General features: G+C 41.5%; 1 protein-coding gene across 3 annotated transcripts in view; it reads right to left on the minus strand.

Moving 5' to 3' along the window:
* frya (furry homolog a (Drosophila)) overlaps window positions 1-22,574 on the minus strand; it is a 45,426-nt gene extending 22,852 nt beyond the window's left edge. Inside the window, exons 1-21 of one of the 3 annotated variants that reach the window (XM_019259378.2) lie at window positions 22,186-22,574; window positions 13,264-13,463; window positions 8,856-8,909; window positions 7,809-7,948; window positions 7,618-7,708; window positions 7,361-7,440; window positions 7,189-7,269; window positions 6,064-6,232; window positions 5,621-5,713; window positions 5,432-5,530; window positions 4,663-4,764; window positions 4,257-4,360; window positions 3,512-3,620; window positions 3,323-3,409; window positions 2,911-3,082; window positions 2,689-2,821; window positions 2,417-2,524; window positions 1,526-1,781; window positions 1,102-1,284; window positions 929-1,015; window positions 183-442 (exon numbers count right to left, since the gene is read on the minus strand). In XM_019259378.2, the coding sequence (XP_019114923.2) occupies window positions 183-442; window positions 929-1,015; window positions 1,102-1,284; window positions 1,526-1,781; window positions 2,417-2,524; window positions 2,689-2,821; window positions 2,911-3,082; window positions 3,323-3,409; window positions 3,512-3,620; window positions 4,257-4,360; window positions 4,663-4,764; window positions 5,432-5,530; window positions 5,621-5,713; window positions 6,064-6,232; window positions 7,189-7,269; window positions 7,361-7,440; window positions 7,618-7,708; window positions 7,809-7,948; window positions 8,856-8,909; window positions 13,264-13,463; window positions 22,186-22,402 (2,825 nt within the window). In that variant the 5' untranslated portion in view covers window positions 22,403-22,574. Of the gene's footprint in view, window positions 1-182; window positions 443-928; window positions 1,016-1,101; window positions 1,285-1,525; window positions 1,782-2,416; window positions 2,525-2,688; window positions 2,822-2,910; window positions 3,083-3,322; window positions 3,410-3,511; window positions 3,621-4,256; window positions 4,361-4,662; window positions 4,765-5,431; window positions 5,531-5,620; window positions 5,714-6,063; window positions 6,233-7,188; window positions 7,270-7,360; window positions 7,441-7,617; window positions 7,709-7,808; window positions 7,949-8,855; window positions 8,910-13,263; window positions 13,464-18,442; window positions 18,752-22,185 lie in introns of those variants that run through there. The other 2 variants (XM_019259379.2, XM_010736354.3) reach the window with 2 other exon arrangements.
* Between the last annotated feature and the right edge of the window lie 390 nt (window positions 22,575-22,964).

Raw genomic sequence — 22,964 nt, forward strand, 5'->3', positions numbered from 1 at the left:
AATCATACAGAAATAAAATAAGATCCTTATTTTTATCTGAGCTGTTTTTAACATGGAATCTCCTTTTTCAAACGCAATGAGGAACTGGCGTCAGCCGTCTGTACTTAAAAAAGGAGTGCTAAGTACAGATGTAGAGAAAATAGAAGAAGAGTTTCATGGTCTCAGTCTTTGAGGATACTTACTTTGGGTCTACAAGGGGCATGAGCATCTGCATTCGAGTGAAAGCGTAGGGCCAGGCATAGCTGAGAGCCGTGGGGCAGTGTTTGGGCAGGTTGTCCTGTCGAAGGAGGCTGTACACACACAGCACCCAGGGATCTTTCACAGACTGGGCAAAGATCCACACGTGTGACGGGCTCCTAATGTCATAATGACTGTTGACGAGCAGCGCGTTCCACTCCACGAGCCACTGAAGGTCCATGTGATGGCCAGCTGGCAGGGCGGCCTGCGAACCAGCAAGTGGCACAGTGGGGGCAGAGGTCAGGGGTCATGATTGGATCAGATTAGCAACATTTCTGCCATCTCACCATTCATCTTTATGTTTGAGAATAACTCTTTGAATATAAATAGGGTGGTTATTAAGCAAAATGTAAGATGTATATTTAGAAAAACTATTTAATATTGCGTACAAGGACATTTCCTCTATTCCATTCTCAATAAATCTATATTTGTAGCTCATGTTGGCAGCTTGATGATTACATAATACACAAATGACAGTCAAAGGGCCAACAGCTGCTCAGTTCCAGCTGTTTGTTCAGTTTTTACATAAACTAAATCGAGCTCCTGTCCTAGAGTCAACGTAGAAAGGATTTACTGTTTTGTGATATTTAAATGACACCTGATGAACATGATGAAATATCACATGAAATTAATACAACTCCAGACACGTCCTGATTGAGACTGAATCACACATAAGTTTCCAACAACTCACGGTGTCAGAGACAGCAACGTTGACAAAACTTTCCAGGATTACTGGGCTGAGCTGGTCCATAATCTCTATCATCGGTTTGTCATCATCCTGCATGTGACAAAGGGTAACATCAGAGTCTGTAACACTTCATCATCAAACTTTCCTGTCACCTCTTTAACTTTGTCCAGTTTTACCTCAGTCTGTCCAATGGTCATAAAGAGACTCCGTATCTCTTTGAGGATGGCGATGGCGAGTTTGCGTGTGCTCAGCTGACAGGAGCAGAGCAGCACGAGCACCAGTCCCTCCACAGCATGCAGCACCGTGGAGTGAGGACCACGCTCTGCAGGTATCTTGAGACTTGAGCTGGTCTGCAGCAGCTGAAAATAAAATGAAAGCTTGGTTACATGATTCAAGGATCTGTGTGTATTTGTTAGTGACATACTGCAGTGTCTGTAGAATCTCATTCTAAGGTAAAAACATGTAATAATCTCTTTCTACAAGTCACCACAAGTGTTAGCAGGAGAATTCAGAAGGGGAGATAGCAGAACCAAAACACGGATGAGTCAAACTGTAATTAAAGGCACAATAATTGATCATAATTGACACAAAGGCGTGTACCTCTGCAGTGTGTACTTTTGCGGTGTCATAGCTCTTCCCCGGGGTAGCCAAGGTTAGTTTCCACTGTGTGAGCAGTTGCAGCAGTAATTTGAGGGATGTGTCTAACAGTCCCTGGTGAGTGTCTTGGACCTCACGTAACAGGAAGTTAGTGAATCCAAACAGGACGTCGTCACGCCAGTCGGAGAAATCCACCAGCAGACTTTGCAAGGAATTCTGGGCTATGAGTCGCAGCTCGTCATCCATGTGGATTGTCAATCTGACAAACAAGACGAAGGAAAACAATAATGAAACAGGTGTCTTCACTGAGTCCCTGATCTACTGCCAATGATTAGTTTTCATTTTGGACCAATTCAGCCTGAAGATTACCTTCCAGGCAGGATTTTAACAGTGCACAAATCTCGTCTGTCTCATCTGATACAAAAGCACTTTGTCAGTTAATTTAGGCACCTTAAATCTGCTTGCTGGAGAAAATAAGATAAGCTGCCAAGCATCCAGTTGCCTCACAACTGAAATAATCCTTAAGTGTAAGAAAATTAACTGAAAAGTGCTGATCAGAACTGAAACTACAGTGCGGTTTATTGGCTAAAAGTGCAATTTCTATCAGACAGTCTGAGTCTTCAAACATAGAAAAATTGATATTTTGTTTTCATACATACTGTAGCTTAAGAAAATAGCATAACAGTTGGATGTAAAGAATAAAAAACTAGGCTGGACATGCAAACTGGAGTAGCAGGAAGTTTTTACCCTGCATGATACAAGATTGTTTCTCCAAACAAACATGATTTAACTTGATTAGATCTCCAGTTTCTTATCTTTTCAGACAGTCAGAGAGTGTGCCGTCAGTGTTATGTCTGCCTCATGAAGGGGCTTTAACCAACAGAGGCGACTCACCGTGAGAGCAGGTCTATGAGCTCTGGCTTGGACATCCCATCAGGCAGGATGCGGGGAATGGCAGCGACGCACGTCCTGAACAAGTCAATCTTGGGCTTCCTTTCACCTCTGAAAAGGGCAGATTTAAAGTTTAACTGCAGAAAAACACTTTCAATGTGTTGGGCTGTGATCAACTTTCATCAGCCATTAAACACACTGCTGAGTCACTTTGGAGTTTTGCCAACTTGAAAGGTTTTGGTCGTTAGTAATGACAAAGCGATGTGTGTGCTTACGTGATCATGTCTTCTGGCTCTTTGTTCAACATCTGAGCATTAGTCATCATCATGCAGCGTCCCACCTCCTTATCCAAGTGTCTGAGGATATTGTCAATAGCCTTCCTCACATGAAAATAATATTGCGACATCCCTGGAGAAGATGACAGAGGAAAAACTGTTAATTATGTCCTGATGTCCATCTAATTCTGATCTAACATCCATGACCACAGTGTCTCTCACCAATGACTTTGGCCTCGTCATCTGTCAGCGTTTTGCTCAGGTATGTCTTCTTCACTCGGAGTGTATGTCCAGAGGGTAAAGTGCAACCAGTGTTAGGCATGGGAGGCTCGCCGTCCTTCTGCTGCAGTTTATCGGCTATGACCAGGAATGCTCTCAGACCAATATTCATTCTCTGCACGAAAAAAATAAAAGTCAAGTTCACCGGGTTGCTATCAGTTTCCATTGTTGCATTGTTAGTCTTGCTGGGAAACATCATGACATTGAAACAACACTTCAGCAGAAAAAAAAAAAAATCAATTGTACCAGCAGTTACTTCAGTAACTGGGAGTTACCTAGCAACAGGATTTATTACAGCTACAGTTATTATAGCTTTTCAATAAACACATGATATAAGTGAATGTTGAATGTGTACCTCTGGATTAAGACTAAAGGCTTTTGTGGGTTTTCCGACACAAAGAAGGTCAAAGATAATCTCTTTCATGGCAAAATCAAGTCGTTCCTGTAATGAAATAAAAGGAAAAAAATGTGTTTAATACAAATTTTAATGAGATAATACATATTGGTTTCAATAAAGTTATATAAAACTTCATTAGTAAAGCACCTGTGCAATAAACTGGATGATTTTCACAAAGATATTGAGAGGCATGTCTCTCGGTACCACACTGCGGGATCCTTTGGGGAAAAGCGTTGTTATAATGGTGTTGAGACGACTGTAGAAAGAGGAGAACACGTTATGAGGATACCTCTGACATTTTAAACATTTTAAAAGCTGTGTAAAATTACACAGAACAAATTGTTTTGCACAGTACTCCCATTGCTTTAAAAGGAGTTTTATTTTCAGGACAAGTTTATTTTGGGCCTAATTAACACGTCTGGCTTGACCTGTTTGGGATTTCTCATGTGGGCTCAGGCTCATAATAACGTCTGTAAGCTGCTGATAGACCCGTGGGCCACCGGCAATGACAATCTGGTGTAGGCCTGCCCCCAGGTCTGCCCTCCTTCGCATGTACATAATAAAACAGAGCATTCCTCTTTCCCCAAACAGCAATGAAATCAGTAACAAGGGTGGAGGATTTGGCGTAAAAATGCTTCTTAAATCTTTTTGTTCTTTTCAAAAATCCAGAAATATTTTCCCAAATCTTTTTAGTACCAGAAAATGTGTATAAGCCCATGACCTTCATCGCCCCCTCACAGTTATTTACTGCTGCATAAAATCACTATAAAAAGAATAAAATTCTCATTCATGCCAAGCTGAAATCTGACGAAAACAACTGAGAATGCAATCCACACACATCTACCTCTTTGGTAGCCTCACCACGTTACACAAACAGTTACAAGATATTTACCCCTGTGTTGCTGTGTTGCTCTCACACTTGATTCTGATCATGTAGACCCACAACAGTCGATACAAGGACTCCAACGCAACACGAGCCATTTTAGGGTCTCGGCTCTGTGATGAAATTACAATATAAAAGACAGTCAGTCATAAAATCACTTTGCAACAAGCTACAGCCTGAAAGCGACAGTTTATAGTCGGTTATGATACAATAACAAAAAATTAAAGTTGATGACCGTAATTACATAACACTTATATAACAGATTCAAGGCTGGCGAGACTGGTTGATTCAGTACACTATTATTATGTAATGCATGTGATCAAATACCAAATAATAATGTAGATTAACACACTTCTAACACTTCTTAGTCCTAAACAAAGACACCTGTGCTCTGAATAAACAGCTGCTGATTTACCTTCAGATTTGAGAGGCAGTTGTTGAGGAAGACGTGCCATCTGTTGAGGAAGAACTGTTTCTGGCTGACACACAGCAGGCACGTCACCAACGGGTAAAAAGCCTGAGCAGAGAACAGTTTGTGTTTAAATCTTCTTTGTCATATACGGCATTGTTACAATAGCTTCACACTGACTTAAAAATGGGTTTAGTTTCCACATTTAATATTTGAGGTTGTTCTTTGAGTGGTTACTTTAAGGAATTATCTCTGAACCGTATCCGCACAAGTGCAATTTAAGATGCAAAGCAATTTTCTTTTGAAGACATAATGAGGTTTTCTCGTTTTGTTAGACTTTTTGCTGATAATGCATTGCTCATAAAATGTGGCTTTCAGCCAGGACCGCTGCCTCAGGGGAATGCAGACCTTCTGTAAGAGCAAACCACCGTTCCATAAGGGCTGTGGTCTTTTACATTTCACTGTGAACTGCTGTGGTTACATGCTTTTTTGAAGACCGTTTAGAGGGAATGGGCATTGCATACATGTCTGTATACTGCACTGCTTTCATGCTCGCTTTTTTATGCTTTGAAGAGGCAGCCGGTCTTCATAAATTATTTCTAGCGTGGACAATGACGTTGCAAGAGAGCATTACACAAGGGTGACCTTGAAATGCTTTGAGGATTCACAGAGACCACAGGCATCCAGGCAATCTAAGCATGCAGTGGGTGTCAAAGTGAAAATGGATGTACAAAAACAAACAGGGCCAACAATCAGTGTCAGTTTGTTTTCTAACCAGTGAGTGCTTCTTCCTGGAGGACAAGTCCAGGGTTGTCTCGTACAAGCTGTCCACAAAGTTCCTCAGGCAGGGTACGTTCACCTCGTTCTTCACCGCCTAGGACAACATCATAAACAAATAGTACTCCTCTCTTTGTAAATTAAGCATTTAATGTAATGCAACACGTACTGGAGAAAAGAAACTTACTGCTGCAACAGGAACCAAAATTTCAACAAAGAGACCAGCCAAGGCGTGCTTAATGTCCTTGTCCTTGACTTCCAGGAAATATTGGGCACACTCCTGTAAAAAAGAGAGTCGTATATAGTTTAACACGCATTAAAAAGTTCACTTTAAATCTACTATACATGTAGAGAGTGAAAAGATTTACCCAAGAGATAAACAGACTTGATACTGTATGGTCAAAACTGAATGTAATCCACAAACTGCATGCCAAAGCTAATTAGGAAACACAGTCAAGGTGAAAGGACAACAAATCCTGATAGTCTTGAGAATATTTGGTCATTTCTACACAGTGGTGCCTATATCATGGTTTAACAAACATCTAAACAGTCAATACATGAGTCTGAATGTATGTCTTCTAACATATAATCAGTTTAAACTGTAGCAGAGTCTAAAGATGTCTGTTGTACCTGCATGAACTGAAAAGAGGCTTCGAAATCCTCGACGGGATACATCTTAATGCGGAAGAACTTGACCCCCATGATGAGGCTAATGGTACTCTGCACTACATATGGACTCTGCTCTTTCTGCCGCAGCTCCTTTAGCTCAGTCATAAACTTCTTCTTCACAGCAGGAAACCTGAGAGAGAGAGAGAGAGAGAAAAAAAAACTAAATGAGATTCTATATAAAGAAACGCCTGCATACAGTAGTTCAGACAGACAAATCCCAAATCAGCACTTCCACAAAAAAAGTCCCCCCGACATGGAGTCATGACGCAGAGAGAATATAGTGACAATAATCAGAGAGCACGCCTCCCAAAAATATCATCCCCTCATCTTACCCTCAAAGTGTAGACTGCGAGTCTGTGCCCCAAGATAAACTCCTCATCTAGCACCTGATCCCTTGCCCAAATTGAACCAGAGATGAGATTCTTCAGCTTGTCTAAATTTAGAAGATAATTCATCATGGAGCTCATATGAGCATCTCTTAACCTCTTCATTGGTGGCTGCTACTCCAACCACCGAATACAGCTGTTTCTACAACTTGGGAGGACAAATTGTTTATTATTTCTACAGACACAAACAGTGACTGAGAAACCACAGCTAAAGGTATTTCAAACAGCCTCAATCTCTCTGAAGATACTCCAAATATAACCATGAATTATATCTGAATAATTTCAGTTTACGGTAACATTCTTGACCTCAGAGGAAAAAAAAGTAAAAATCCTCTCGGTGAAGTATCTGCAGGAAATTAAGCAGAGGGCACTTTTGAAAGGAGGTATGCAGTGTGCTCACCAACCATATCTCTATCTTAAGGGTTTGTGCCTTGCAGCAATGATCTGAAAACTTCAAATAAACAGACATCAATTTCCAGTCCTAGTTTGGTGTGAAGGGGGCCTGTCCAAAAGTGCGTCGTCCCTACAGTACGTTCCAGCCTCTTGAACTGGGAGATGTTTTACTGGCAGGCATTAGGAATGATAACACACCGTAATGTGGCATGACACCAAAAACCACAACAGAGCAGAAATTGAAGATGGAGACAGAAAAACAATGTATTGTATATTATGTAATAATAGTTGTGTATTTGCTACTTACTTGGACTGGGCTAATACTCCTATGATTTCAGCATAGAGGTCTGCTACAGTGTGCATGTTGCCAGTGTTAGGACCATGATACCTGCAGGAAACAAAGAAAAACAAACCTTAGAGAAATGTTCAACCATGAAAGAAAAAAAAGGAACAGTGGTGGAAAAAAAACAAGCGCTTACCCCTCTTTGTATCTAAAGTGCTTAAAGGATAAGTTAATGACTTCACTGACCAAGCTGTCAAGGACTGGGTGGAGCGGCATCTAGTTAAGAATCAGGAGACGTGAGAATGTTCAAAAACAACATTTCCACAAAGCACCAGTCATAATAAGTTTCTCTGCAGCAGCAAATCATTACAGCTCTACGCGAGGGAGATTTATATCCTAAAATAATAAAAATAAACTGAGGGAGCTTTTGTGTACAGAGTTGAGTCAAGACACCTGTTTCAAAACTTCAATGAGTACAAGAGAGAAGATGAAGTCAATGGCCAAATCCCTCCTTTCAAGTAGATAATCCCTCTGCTGCTCATCGCTGTTAGAGAGGAGAAACAAGAGCATCAGGTTTGCAACAATAGTACAGTACACCATTGTTTTTGTTTTTTCACACATTGCACAGGTGACACAGTTCTCACTTTTTGGACTTGGTGTTGGCTCTTGGCCGGTACTCGTGCAGCTCCTCCTCTAGTCCATTTTGTCTTTTGTACCAGTCAAACAGAGTGCGCAGGATGGAGGGGAGACAGTACTCAGCCAAAGAGCTCATGGTGCTTATCAACTGGAACAAGAACAAGACATACGTCGCTGCTAATGCATGTTTGTGTTTGGCAGCCAGTTAACATACCAAAGTGAGAGATAGCAATCAGAATTTCCTTTGTTTATTTGCACAGCAATTATAAAGTACAAATCAAAACAAGATGATTCATTCGTGAACATTTTATTATATGTCCTACATTTGAATAATGAAAAGAAATGAAACGAGGAAGTTGAATCCAAAGCTACATTACAGGAGAGGGTTTAGACTGAAGGTTAAGCTGGTCCTCATGGGGACTATGCAGAGTCAAGGTGCCCATGGGGCAGCCTCCCTCAGTCTTGAGGGGGAGGGAGAGGGAAAAAGGAAGGAACGGGTGGGATGGGCTGGGCACACAGGAAGGGAGGAGAGTCTGGTCGGGCCGGGGGAACACAGCGAGCCCTTCATTCAGCACAAGGCTGGAGAAGAATCCTGGCTCTGTGTGGCTACTGAATGGCCTCACGCAGCAGCACAAACACACCCCTGTGGCTGTGAAAGGGCCTTCTCTACACAGCCACAGACCTGCTGGACACACCTAGCACAGAGCCAGTGCCAGCTCTCAAGGTAAACACTCCTGCCCTTGACTGGATGTGAAAGACCTTTATGGGATGTGAGCAGGGCTTTCACCCAGCAGCTCTTTCAAGTTACAGTGCATCGTACTAGAGCAGCATTTAAGACGTATAAACTGACTTGCCTAGGTGCTCATAGGGAGAAGCAAAACAGTAAAATGTTTGTCTTTTATATAAATGCTCACAGGTTATAGTGTAAAACATAGTGGGATTAAAAATACAACCATAACATATCATGCTGGTGAAATGAATACAGTAAGTATCAGTTCAATGCATCACTTTCTTCAGCCAACAGCCTCTAACATTCAGCATTTTACACAACTTACTTGGTCAAACTGAGGATCTTCTCCCCTCTGCAGTGACTTTGTTAACGGCTTCTCCTGAAAAACAGAAAAAAAGTCATTTTACAACACTTGCAGGTTTTATTATGTAGCAAAGTTCTCTAAAGCTCATAACTCTGTACTCTCTTCTGTTGGAAAAGCGTGTGGAGTATTTTTGAAACAGAGACTCATTACAGCTCAGCTAATGAGAGAGCCATCAATCAGTCTGACGCCAGGCAGGAGCAGGCAGGGTCAGATATTAGAGATGGGACATTCATGACAGCTCCCATTATTACAGTCTTCTATCATCTGAGATAAAGGCCTTCGCGGTGGGGGGGTTGGGTTGAACACAGTCTTTTCCTACAAGAACAGTCTTGTAGATGGTTACTAGACTTCTGAATATCATTTCAGAGAAGCATGTCGATATTAAATGTTGCCTTCCTGAGTTCATTGGAACTATGTTGTGGCATGAATAAAACATTAGCTTGTCAACTTAATTTTTGCAATTTTGATTCGAAATTATCACAAGTTTACAGTAAATTGTTGTTGAAGTCTCTGTAAAGTAAGCATATGTGTTCTGAGTTTGTCAGACCAAAGAAGAAAGTGTTATTAACCCACTCAGCCAAATTTGAATCATTAAAAATATCAACAAGTTTATGAAATCAGGTGTCAAAATCTGGTAAAAATGAATTCTCAGCTCCAGGACTGTGGGGGCGAAACATGTTGGATGAGTTCAGAAAATGACATGACTAACTTTGAACTAACTTTGAGTGAGATGAATTAATATCTCTGCTAGGGGTGCAGGGGTATGCTCAGGGTGGCCTCAGCGTGTCATCGAGCCACCCTTTAAGGACCGCCCACAAAATCCTGAACTGAAACTGTTTTAATCTCTAACTCCACATTTCAGTGATATATCGTTTACATGTGTTTTCAGCAACTATTTTCCAACATATTTAATGTGTTTTGAAAGAAATCTCGGAATTGCTTTTACACCGACTTTAAAATGTTTTCCAAAGAATTTTACTCACACGTTCTGCCACTAATGAAAGTCTGAGTCAGTCTTAAATAGTCACACATGATAACCAACAAACACAAAGTGTTTATGAACTGGCTACGAAGCTGCAATGGAATATATCAAACTTTATAAAGTGCTGTCTGGTTTTTATAAATGTGTGTAAATGAAACAGCTTGCAGGAAAACTTATTGTGTAATCATCTGGTAAATCAAGATTTAAAGGTTTCAGCTTTGAAAGATATTTAACGCAGATTCAGCTGGGAACGCTTCGACACACAGCACTGGCCTGATGTATCATCAAACTGATGTATCAAAAACACACACAGAAGTAATAGGAGAATGTTTGTATCCACACTTACCCCACAATTACCACCTAATCTGTCCTCACACAAATCAAAGCATCTGCTGTCGTCTACCTTTTTGCCACTCTGCTCTGCCAGATACGCCCCTCTGCTGCCTCGTTGGGCACAGGACATCACTTACTTGATGATTAATCCGAAATAGCTAAGTGTCTGATGGGTCTGACATTGATGTTGCGTGGGCTGATGAGAACGTTTGTTCTCTCTCTCTTTTGCATCGGTAATGCCAGCTAAGCGCCATGCTCTGATGAACCTTTTAGTTTTTGGACAAATGCTTGCACCTGAGGAGTCCATCTCTGCTACAATGACAGAAAAGTCGATGCCTCTTGCTCTGTCGGGCTTTAAAAGATTTTTACTATTCTTTGTTGCAGGCTAATGCAGCAAATGGATTCAAACAGATTTACTTAACAATTTTCTGCAACTTAGATATCATGCATTTGTTCTTAATTTACCCTTTGAGTACACATTTAATTAATTAATACTGACAGCAGATCACCCAACATGTTGCATTCAATGAAACAAATTCATCTGAATGATGAGGACGGACAGGAGGGACATCTGTATGCCCATACCTACATGGCAGCACCAAAACAAATTACCGAGCCAGTTCTCCACTGAGAGGAAAAACAAAGAGACATATCCTCCCTGCAGTTCCCTGGAGGGAGTTACACTAAAACCAGGGGTAGCACACACTCCCTGTGGTAATTAACACTTCCCTGCAGGCCGAGGCTGCTGACTAACTGCTACCTATAAATCACAGTCCCTAAAACTGGAGACTGCCTGTCCATAGCAGCCACAAGTACACTGACAATAAATCAGACCCGCACAACCTACATAAAATTATTGTAAATAGTATCATGAAAGTATCTGTGCCAGCACTAGCTCTGTTTTCTCTTGTTCTGGTTCCAAGGAGATTTATCTTTGTAAGACATAAACTTTTGCCAATGGTTCTTGGAAGTCTCTTTTTCATGTTGCGCGGCCTCAGCGTAACAAAGGATTAACTATTTTGGTTCCACAGTGTCTTAGGATATAAAGCCGATGACTGCTGAATGTATTTTAGTTTGAGTGTGAGGCTCTTCTTAGTAATATGGATCAGTTGGTCATTTTTAGTTGACTTTCACTTGGAAGATATGAATGTGGTGCTGGGAGCAGGTGCTGAGTGGTGCCCACATTAACACACAGTGGCTCATCCCTGTCTGCCTGACTGTCTGTCAGCAGAATTATTTATGACAGCTGCCTCCACCAGACATAATGTCTCTTAAAGATTTTATTGGCAGCTTTTACCTTCATCTGATTTACCAGAAATGCCATTTAGTCAGTATCACAATATAAAGCAAGAGGACAAGAAACAATTAGTTAAATATTCAAACCTATAATACTGTCCTGTCCAGGCATTTGACAGCTACATGAAGGCCTCACAACTGTGATGAGGGTTGCAACTAATGATCATTTTCTTTATTTGATTAATCTACAAATGACCTTAAATTAAATGTTTGCTCTATAACAGGTAAAAAGTCTCCTAGAGTCCAAAACTGAGACATATTCAGTTCACAGTGATATAAAACTGAGAAAAGCTGCAATTCGACTGGCTGTGAATGGCCACGGCTGACCATTCAAATGTTAAATTGACACATCTGCTGAAGTGTAAGAATGATGAGTTGTTTAATTAATCAGTCGTTTCTGTACAAGTTAAAGTTTCTGTCAGTTTTCAAACATGTTGTGATTACAGACTCTTAAAAGAGTTGCATGTCATTTAAGTCATTTCGTGGATTAATTAACTGAAAATGATAATAAACAGATTAACTGATAATAAGGATAATTGTTGTATATCTCTGAAAATAACATTCAAGAGGAAATGACTGAGACATTTCACACGCTAAACTCAGCTGAAGCCCGTAAACACTGAAGCATGCGTCACGAAGCTGGCTAAACATTTTGTCCTGAGGCTGCTTCCCTCTTTGTGCTGATGGATCTGCTGCTTCACACAAAACTACCAGGCCTTCAGGCGACAGCAATTAAACATGACAAGGTAGTTAACATCTCTGCTTTTGTGTGTGTGTGTGCATTCCCATTCAAGACCTTGACACTAATACATCACTGTGAAGTCTAAACTGTTAAGGGCTTCATTAGCATGAGTCAGGCTGCCTGTTGTCACAAGAATATATCTCAGAATTTACACAAGTACTGCACAAAAGGTCAACTTTGAGGTATTTTAAGCATTTCCATCCGATGCCATTTTGTACTTTAACATTTAAGTTAAAATATCATACATTACTACACTAGGAGCTACTTTATATAGGACTAAACTTATATAACTTAACAAATTTATCTTGCAACCCTACTGTAGGTTGGAAACCACTAAACCAGCTCCAACAGTAGAAGCCTACATGTGCATTTGTAATAAAAATCTAATACTGTGATGTGTAATAACACAGAGATGTACAAAGAGTACTTTTACTGACTGATATCATAAGTATATTTAATACTTACATAAGTAGGATTTTGATTACTTGCACTAGAGTATTTTAAACACGTTATATTTGTACTTTTACATCAGTAAAGAATCTAAGTACTTCATCCACCACTGTTTGTAATTCATTACTGTCAAACCAGCTATTACAGGCCTGTCTATCAGGCTTCCTGTCTGACCTTGCTATGGTGGTTCACAACCTGGGGGTCGGAACACCCACAAGGGGCCACAAGATGATTAACAGGAGAGTAGACAAGGAAGACATGATGCTTACTTTGAGATTTTTCCTTTCTAATCTTTGCTTTTTAACTTAGTGTATAATAAATCTAACAGATTTACTGGCCTGTACTAAGGATTTATGGGCCAGTCTGTCACAGAGCACCAGTGTCATGACCTCACTTCCTCCTGATAATATCAAAACCTCTGTTCTTTTTCCTTTTTGCCTCAACATCTGAAAAACACATGGATCAATCACTCCACACATCTTTAACAAGAGGCATACTGCAACAGCCAATCAACACAGGGCACAAAGAGCAGCCACCCTTCAGTCTGTCACTCTCTGCCGACTCACCAGCGGCTCTGCCATGATGATGCGGATCTTGCGCTCTGACACGGTGGTGAAGTTGGCGAACAGGCTCTTGAGGACGTACTCGCCCGGCTTGCTCTCTGGGTCGATGCTGATGGGCATCATGGCCGGCGGACCCTTCTCTCCCTGAGGACAGCAGACTGGAGGGATGGGGGGTTTACTGTATCCGTTCCCCACGGGCGAGGCTGCGGAAACGACACAAAAAGCACGAGATGGGAAACAGTTTTGTTAAGTCAAACATTGCCAATTCAGGCACAAATGAGTGGGACAGGATCAACCACAGATCTGTTTACAAAGAGAGATCACCGAATGGAGTATTACTGAGAAGTTTCCAAACATGGACATAAAGTTCCCAACATGTTGAACATTCCTGAGGGAGACTGTCCAAAGGGCACCGGCTTGCCCCGAGTCTGCTCTTTCTTTCCTACTGCTACAGTTAACAGAGCGCATATGGAAATTAAAACACCATGGCCAGCAGCTGGTGTTTTCATTTCGTACCAAAGATGTCATTGCCCTTTGAGGGAAGCAAAAATCTTGTGCATGTGACCATCCTCCAGCCAGTGTTATAATGTGGCCCACATTTAATTACGGATGGCTTGGCTAAGGCCATAAAAACCCTTCAAACTAACACACGAGTTAAAGTTTGCCTCAGTGTTACACTTTGCTGCTCCCAGACACAAAAGTGCTAAATATAGTAAAGAACTGCATACAAACATCTCATTAGGACTGTGAAATTTTTATTCAGCCTGAACAACAACCCCTAACTGCAACACTGCCCATCGCACAAACCTGAAGCGTGAAATGTTCAGAGAGGTTTTTGGGAAGGAGAGACGAGACTTACTACCTCACAGTGAGAACCGCATTTTCTTCAGCTACTGCATTCTCAGTGAGTGTAAGTGTGTGTGTGTGTGTGTAATAAATAACTATGACTGGACAGAAATCACATCACCAGCAGCCGAGCAGCCTGCCCTATGTTAGGAACGCATTACATCTGGCAGTGTTGCATATCAAAAACCATACTTTGTGTTCAGCAAACAGTTTTTAAATCCTTAAAAACCAGTTTGGTCAGAGCTTACTAAGACAAAGCATGGTACATAAATACATGTCAGTCTTGCTACATATTTGTGCAAGATGTATCAAAGGTGTACTACTGTGTAAAATCATCTTTAATTCAAGTTGTGACAAGATAAACACCTACAGCGTGTATTAAACAGAGGAATCAGATAACTGGTAATTTCATTTAATGACTACTTTGGTCTCCAGATCAAAAGTAGAGAAGATAGAAACAGCTCTAATGAATTGCCTAAACTGCTTTACTCAAAACTATTGCCTCTTGAGAGGGAGTTGAAGGAAACTGCAAACCAATGCACACAAGTGAATGAGGAAATTACATTTTACACATCAACACCTGTTGTGCAGAGCACAAAAAGACAATCAGCATATTTTCAAAGGCCGTAGAGTAAAAGTATGCAGCTCTGACAAAGCTGCACAAGAGACGCTGGAGAAACGTTTTGGTACCAGTAAACAGGTCTTCTTCTCCAGAACTTTTCAGGACATGAAGTGTGTTTAGGAATGCCCAGCATGTGTGATGATCTCGTGTGGCTTTCAGAACATGTTTCCCTCTCTTGTAGCAACTCGGCACCTACCCAGGCCCTTGATGAAGCTGATGACACTGGCCTTACTCCAGCACACAGCCGTCCCGTCCATAGTGGGGAAAGAGGATAAGGTATCCAGGGTTGTCCTGAATCAAGACAAATCTTTGCTAGTAAAATCCACCAACGTCCATGTCTTGCTTGTCAGCTGGCTCTGTCCTGCTGGGCATAGTTTCCATGGCACACAAGAGCCAACGGCGGGTGTGTTTTAAAAAGTGGGAGTAGTGTTTGGTACGGGAGACCACGCAATCTCGAGATCACACTCCCTCTGACTCTCTCACTCACTCTGAGCTGCTTCTGCTATGGCTTCCTCTAGCCTTGTGACCAACCGGTGCCGTCCAAGAGTGAAGGTCAGGCAGGAATTTTTAGCTGAGGCACAGCAGTGATGAGGTCCAACATGCTATGGTGGCATAGTTGTGTGACTATATTTATCCCGGGGTACACACTATACTGACAGAGCAGCCCTCCCCTTTCCTCCACCTCTGTGATCCTAAAGCACGAGGTACAGACCACCAGAGTGTAAACACCATTCTTGATCAGGCACTGCTTCGGGTACACTTCACTTTGGTCAAGTTTTTAAAGTATTAAAGACTTTTTCAAGCACTTTTTCTAGATAGGAGTCTAGATATGCATTTTTGTCTGGACAAACACTCCCAGAATCTGATTTTAAGGACATAAAATGACATCTATGTAACATTTTATGTCATCTCGCCCATGTCTGTGACTTAAACTGGAGATGATGAAAGGCGAAGAAAGCAACCAGTGTGCATTTCAAGGCCTTTCTGTTGCTCTGGGCGCTGTGCGAAGACGTGACATGTGACTCTGCAAACAAGGAGCTCGGGCACAGTGTGCATTACATCATCGCCATGCTGGAAACACCCTGAGCATGGTGGTGCTCCCTAGAGGACAATGCAAACAGGCTAACAAGTGTCTCTCTTACAAACACAAACACACACACACACACACATGTACAAAGAATGCAGTTTCCTATATGCATCTACAGAGACCACTGAGTAAACAAGCACTTTAGCAGTCGTTTGTGAACAGAGTGGGTGGATATTTAGATATGACTGACCTCCTTAACTGGACCAAAAATTCCAGTGTCAACAGAGACCCTTGGTAGCACTCTGTCCAGCTGCTGTGAGAAAGATTGACTGTGCATTTCTGTGAGAGACTAGCGGGCAAGACAGGCTTAGAAATAGAAAAAATGTACTATTTAATCCTCTCCTACGCTCCTGTAAAGTATTTATATGTATATCAAACTTCCAGGCTGGGAATAAAGGGACACTGTTCTTAGGTGCTCCACTAAAGGTAGGCGTTAATAAAAAGTTTGCGTAATGTGACGTAATAAGCGGGAACATTTAGTCGGCTAGATTAGATCATAAAGTTTTAGGTCAAAGGAAACAACCAAAGTCTCTGTTAAGAACCAGATGTGCCACACACTGACTGCATTTCCACATTAAAATATAACAGAATAAGTCACTAGAGCTTACATTTAATCTATGAATTCATACCTACAAAAATGTAAAAAAACGGTAACATTTCTACAAATAACTGCTGCAAATCTCCTGGAATGCTGCCGTGTTGCGTGCAGTATGGAGCTGAAGCTGAATTTGTTCTGAAATATTTATCAAAAGAGGACGCAACAGCTGGAGCCAGTGGAGCAACAACATCCTAACACTATTACATTATCACAAGTTCACTGTTTGAGTGTCTCAAAAAAAAAAAAAAAAATTAGGGAGAGTGGAGAGAGACTGATTACAGACCGCTGTGAAAAGCAGATTAAAATGTTGGTCTCAAACTATTGACCATCAGCCCTGTTTTATCAAGCTGGCATCACACTGGAAACTGCTGCCTGCTGTGAGAAAGCATTTAAGGCCATTTATACCCTTAAGTCCCTAAAATACCCATCACATCTGTCTCTTCTAGCTAAATGGAAAGAATTCAGCTACATATGTATAACTTCTGCAATTTTACTCCCTGTCAAAACAATATTTTTAGCTCCTCAGAAATAATGCATTAGTATTTTACTACACAAAGCTAAAACATGGGACAAAAATAAAGATAATATACACATAATTAAACTTCATAACAGAAATGAAACAAGTGAACTGAACAACAACATGTTTGACCGCTCGGCTCAGCTCCTGCTCTGATTGGCTGATGATGGACCGGCCTTCAGGCAATTTGAATACCAGACCTGACGCCGCTGCTGCACAATGCCATTTCTGTGCTGCTCGTTGTCACTCTTTTATTAGCAGTGGGCACACTAACTTACGAGGGACCAGTGTCTAAAAGGCCTCCACTTTGTTTACCTTGTGGTCACAGTGCAAACACACACTGTTGGCACCAGGCACCTGATCAATTCTTATATCTTTAAAACTTAACTTAAATTCACATTTTCACATCACATCATCAATTTTCATATCAGTAGCCAATACATCTGGAGTCATAGTGTTTTTAGATCCGTTTTATACTAACTACATCATCTCTGTTGCCATCTTGTGATTCATTATGTAACATGTCGTGTATGAGGGAGCAGATAGATGAGATTAGGAGATCACATATTTAATGAAAACGTTAAATGCACAGTCGTGGGTCGCTGCTGATACAGTACAATGACTGCCTGTGCCTTTATCAGCAAAGTGACCCACTCTGAGGATTATGCAACATCATCAGGAGATGGCTCAATGTTCAGTGTGTAGACAGGGACAGCATGTTCTATGGTATCTCTTTACATTCAGATTCAATAGATAAACAAACACCACCACGCTGCCTGAGAGATGCAGCTGACTTAAAAGCTTAAATTCCTTAATTGTAAATGGGAATCTACTGAATACTGCAAGTGTTTCATTGGCTAACGTGCCATTTTCCTGCTCTGGCTGCAGCCTATATCCCACGTTTCTGTTTGTTTAATATGCAACATCTTTACACATAAAGCAGAGTGCTAGAATATGGATCAGATGCAGAAAGTAATCCCAACATCATGGGCCGTATGGAAGTGGCAGTGGAGCTGTGAGCTCTGGGCTCAATATGCAACCGAGCTGAACCTCCACTAATCCTATTACTGCGTCCTCGCACTTAATAAGAGCTATAAGACTCTGTCAGAGACTCACAGACTGAAGTAAAAGAAGGCCAGAATTCAAAGAGGAGCAGAGATGCTGAATCACCATCAGCAGAACTTGTAGTACACAGGTTAGTCTGAGTAATGCCAACTGTAGCACAGTGCTGTGTGCCTGTGTGACTCTTGCTAGATACTTGGAGTTATGTCCCTGGCAGTTGCTATGAGACAACTGAAAAAAATCTTTTGCAGTATGATGCTTCCAAGTTTGCAGCAACTGATGTGCTGAACAATAAAAAAAAATCTCAATCCGCAACAAGCAACAGCAACATCCTCGTCATGGACAAAGAGGCTTTAGAGTCACACTCCCAGCAGAGCTGCAGCCTCAGTCGGTCAGTCACCTCTGTCAGCTGAGTATAAAAACATCAACAAGAGACAAACTGCTACTCACTGCCGCTCCACGATTTCAGCAACGATTTGATGCTGATTTCAAAGAAGCCTGAGTCCTGCTGACTGGCCATGGCTGCAGCTTCCTGTTGAGTGTCCCCCCTTTAGTTGTGTTTCCCTCCAGCAGCAGCAGCAGCAGCAGCAGCAGCAGCAGCAGCTGAGCTGGGACCAGCAGGTAGCGCCTGCTGTCACCTCTCTGTGACGCACACAATGCTGTGCTGACGAGACCCTGAGAAAACACACTAGCACTGCTTTATCCCTCCTCTTGTGTCCTGTCCTTGGCTATCAGCCCTCGCTCTCTCTCCCTCCCTTCACACTCTCTTAACATCTCTCTCTCTCTCTCTCTCTCTCTCTCTCTCACTAAAGCTGTGGCAGGCAGTGGGCGGCAATGCAAGCTCCCTTTAAATAACTGCGCGGAGGCTGGGAGTGCAGGAAGCAATCCTCTTAGCAGAGCGCAGTTAATAATAACTACTGTTTGTCTGCATGCAGGGCCTGATAATGATGACAGTGCTGGGCTTGTGCGTCTTTCAGCGTGACCGGGAGCATCTGACGGGCCGCCGCCACTGACAGAGGAGATGGAGAACACGGGAAGTATGACACATTACAGGGAACATCTGGGAGAGCAGTGGAAAGAAGAAGATACTAAAGTGATCAGCAGGCAGACATTAGGATTAACTGCTTCAGAGCAGGGGCTGACTGTTGGCTTTTTACCCTTTTACACACAAAAAAATATTAGTTTTACTTTGCAATTTTATGACTTGGTGACTATTTTAGGGTCAGGAGATAGCCATTATGATCATATCAATGACTTTATTAATCAAATAAATCAAATAATAAAGAAAAGTGTCCAGGGTGGCATATTGAACTTGGTTATATTGTCTGAAAAACAGTCCAAACTCATTTTAAAAGGTGTAGAAACAAAACACGAATGAATAATTTACAAAATAATGAATTTCTGTCGCTAAACTATTTTTTACCTTATCGGTTTAATACTATGATTTTTCTTTAAAGCACTAATATTATCACTTATTATCTCGTCAATCCTGTGGCAGCCTACCCTCATCACTGCAAAACATAAAATAAAATCAATCAATTAGGAAAATACATTTGGCAGGCATCCTGAAATTGTGATATAAAACACTTCTACATCTCCAGCCTGTATAATAACAGGAATTGGGGAGACATTCTATACTTCTGCTTTTCCTGGATATTAACTCCCAATATTTGGAACATTTGAAATGTAAAAAGCAGATGCATGTCGTCAACCATATGGACTATAAAACACATGCTCCAATCCCCCTTCCTCTACTGCCTCTCAGCGCTCTTAGCATAATCCTATCAGAACTCTGTCTGTCCATCAAGCGACAGCCACTTGACCTTCATTACATAATACACTCTGTGATGGAGAGGCCATCACTGGTTGCAGTGTTTGGTAAACACACATTTCAGGGGGGGCAGACGGCGCTGCCTGACTGCTTCTGTGCTGATCTGGTGTGTGTGTAGTCATAGAGGACACTGTAACATAACACAGTGTGTTTGTGTATGATCGCAGCAGTGACGTGTGCCGTGGTTTTTATTTTTATGCCACTACATGAACCACCTGGTACAAAAGTGCTCTTGTCACTTGTGAGGGTTGTGTTTGTGTCATACACACTTGTTCACTTTGTCACGCCATCACAGATGAACACTCCAGGGAAGGGAGAGTTTTCTTTATTAATATATGAAGAGCACAGACCTCTGATAACGTGTATGCTTTGCAGAGCTGGTTATGTTAATAAAGGTGGATCTGTGCAATGTGCATTATAAAATTTGTTCCTTCAATGCAAACATTAGTGTTGAATAGTGCGATAGCGCAGAGCATGATGTGGCCGTGCTTTAAGCTTGCTACATTAAGAAAGCAGCTTTCAGAGCTTAAAGTAAAGTGGTGCTGACACTATCACACATGGTGATGATATATTTATTCACCATCATATTACTACTCTTCACACTAATCTGCATTTCCCTTCTGTTATTACTTATTTTTGATAACGTGTATTATTTTGTCTGTGGTGTTTTTCAACATGCTTGTGCCTTGATAAAGCAGACTAGTTAAAAGCTACAGTCTTTCCAAGTTTTCCCTAAATATTTTTTTGTTAATAAATCTTCCAGATGTTGCCAGAATCTTTCACTATCAGCAAACATCTCCTGACCCTAAAGCAGCCAGCAAGTCAACAAATTAACACAGACAGCGATAAGGAATATAAGCAGAGCCGGAACCAGAGCAAATGTGGCTAATTATGGGCAATTGTTTGGCCTATTATGGTCACAACAAACCACTTGATGACTGAACAGAGATAAGCCCAAATGAATTCTTCAAACACTGTACAAACACAATTTACTTCCCCGACTTATCCATCAGTTATAATCTAGTCAGCCTGACATGTCCAGTAAGAGGCCCTCTGAGGGGCAAGCGGTTATGTAATTCCCTCGTTGAATAATTGTAGATTTTTTTTTTTTTACTCAACAAGGCGGCTAAACAGGAAAAAGCCAAAGCAGAGGCGGACTGATGGAGACATCTCTGACACCAACCGCACTGTTGGTTACTTTTATCAGACCAAAATATGAAAACTAAACACTGAGTCTAATGTGCAGCTGATACTTTGTGAACTTTCAGGCTTAGAATGTGTCAACACTATCAAACTTGCATAGACACAGCGGTAAAACAGCAAAACACGAGGCACAGATTCTTCCTCCTTGTTACCAAAATACCACTAATCCAAAACAATTCTCAACAAGTCTCTCCTGTCCTGACAGGCCAAATTATTTGAGAAGTAGTAATAACTTGTCTAATGGATGTGTCTCTCAAGAAAAATCTGATGTAACTGCACTCTAAAATCTTGAAGCAGACTATAATGAAGGAATCAGACCTAACTCTGAGTACGTTGTTGATAGAATAACACCATTTCTGGATATCTAGTCTTGTCGGCATAACTGCTGCCAAACATTCAGATGTAAAGCACTGACAGTGTGCTGGCAGGCTGGACAAGATCAGCGTCACTTCGTAAGAAGGAAACTACTTCAGTAATATTTGGATAATTACCGGGTTTGCTCGTCTGTTTATTGGCAGCTTGAGCAGCACTCAAGTTCAGAATTAAAGCAACATGTGTCAAAAGACAAATCAGAAACACATCGCTGACAACAAAATTGATTGTCAACATTTTCTTTAATCAGGTTTGTGGTGGGCAAAGGCTCCGACACATTAAGCACTTATTAAAAGCATTATCAGGCTCTGATGAAGCTTAGGAATGTGAGGTATGTCTGTCCAGTTCAGCCATCTTTGTGGTTATCAAGCTCAAACACTTGACTCCCTCTTACTCTTAATCTCTGCCCCTTCTTTTCTCCATCTTCTATTTTTTTTCCTGACATATTCTTTAACATCTTTAAATATTTATTCCAAGTCATTACTGTTTCGTCGTTGCTCCCCATTTCTAAAGAGATAAGGAGGTCACCTCAACTACATAATATCAAAAATGGTGTGATGGACGTACTCTCCTACTGTCTCTATTATTAACAAGTCACTGGATTCCTTGGTAACTATGACAAATACAATGGGGAGGTGAGGCATTTCATAAAGTCATGGCAGTAGTATCTGAAATGCCAGCATTGCCTCTGCACCACACTTTTCCAAAATCCCATTTCCCCCAGATTAACAACAGAATTCTCATAGGCGATTACCACAGCCTCACAGACAGTCAGAGAAGTACCTACTTTCAAGAATAGTGGGCCTCTTCTTATGCCGCATCTTTTTAAACTTCCCTCTGAAGTCCCTGGGTGGGAATGGATCCAGAGGTGAGCTGGCAATGCGCCCCAGGACAACCTCATCCCGTGCCTCAGAGCAATCCGTCTCACTCCCAGCCATGTCTCTAACAGCGCTCTCCTCTAGCGACATGTTGGATGGCAGGGAGCCCACAGCTACTTCTATCATTCTTCCAAAAGAGTCATTTGAAGCTGTGCCAGGTTTTCCCCTCCTTTTTCTAAGTGCGGTGTTTAATTTTTTTTTCTTCCTTTTCCTTCCTTGCTCTTTCTCTTGGTCTGGAAGCAAATTTCTACTGTGCAGACATGCATCTACAGCTGTCAGCTCAGGACTGCTAATGTGTTTTAACCCCTGCACTTGTCAGGGCAGTTCAGCAAGTTACAGTAACATTCATGAATTGGGCAGGTATTGGATTACTTAGACAGCCCCTCCTCTTTTCAGCAAAAAAAAAAAAGCAAAGAGGCAGAGAAGAGAGGGGCAAAGTCATAAGTAAAGAGGGAGGGAGAGGGGAAGAGAGGCCACTCTGACAGCTACAACATCCCCGCCTACTGTATGCCCACGAGGTATTCCTGAATAAATATCCTGTATTTGTCTTGGAATCTACACATCTAGACACACATGTTTTGCCTCTGGCAGTGTTAATGAGACGCAAACTCATTTCTTAAATAATAGTACACTATTATTACCAGCATGAGATGCACGATAACTCATTCAAAGACGTTTCACAGAGAAA

The sequence above is a fragment of the Larimichthys crocea genome, chromosome VII (genome assembly GCF_000972845.2).
Source record: "Larimichthys crocea isolate SSNF chromosome VII, L_crocea_2.0, whole genome shotgun sequence".
NCBI lineage: Eukaryota > Metazoa > Chordata > Actinopteri > Sciaenidae > Larimichthys > Larimichthys crocea.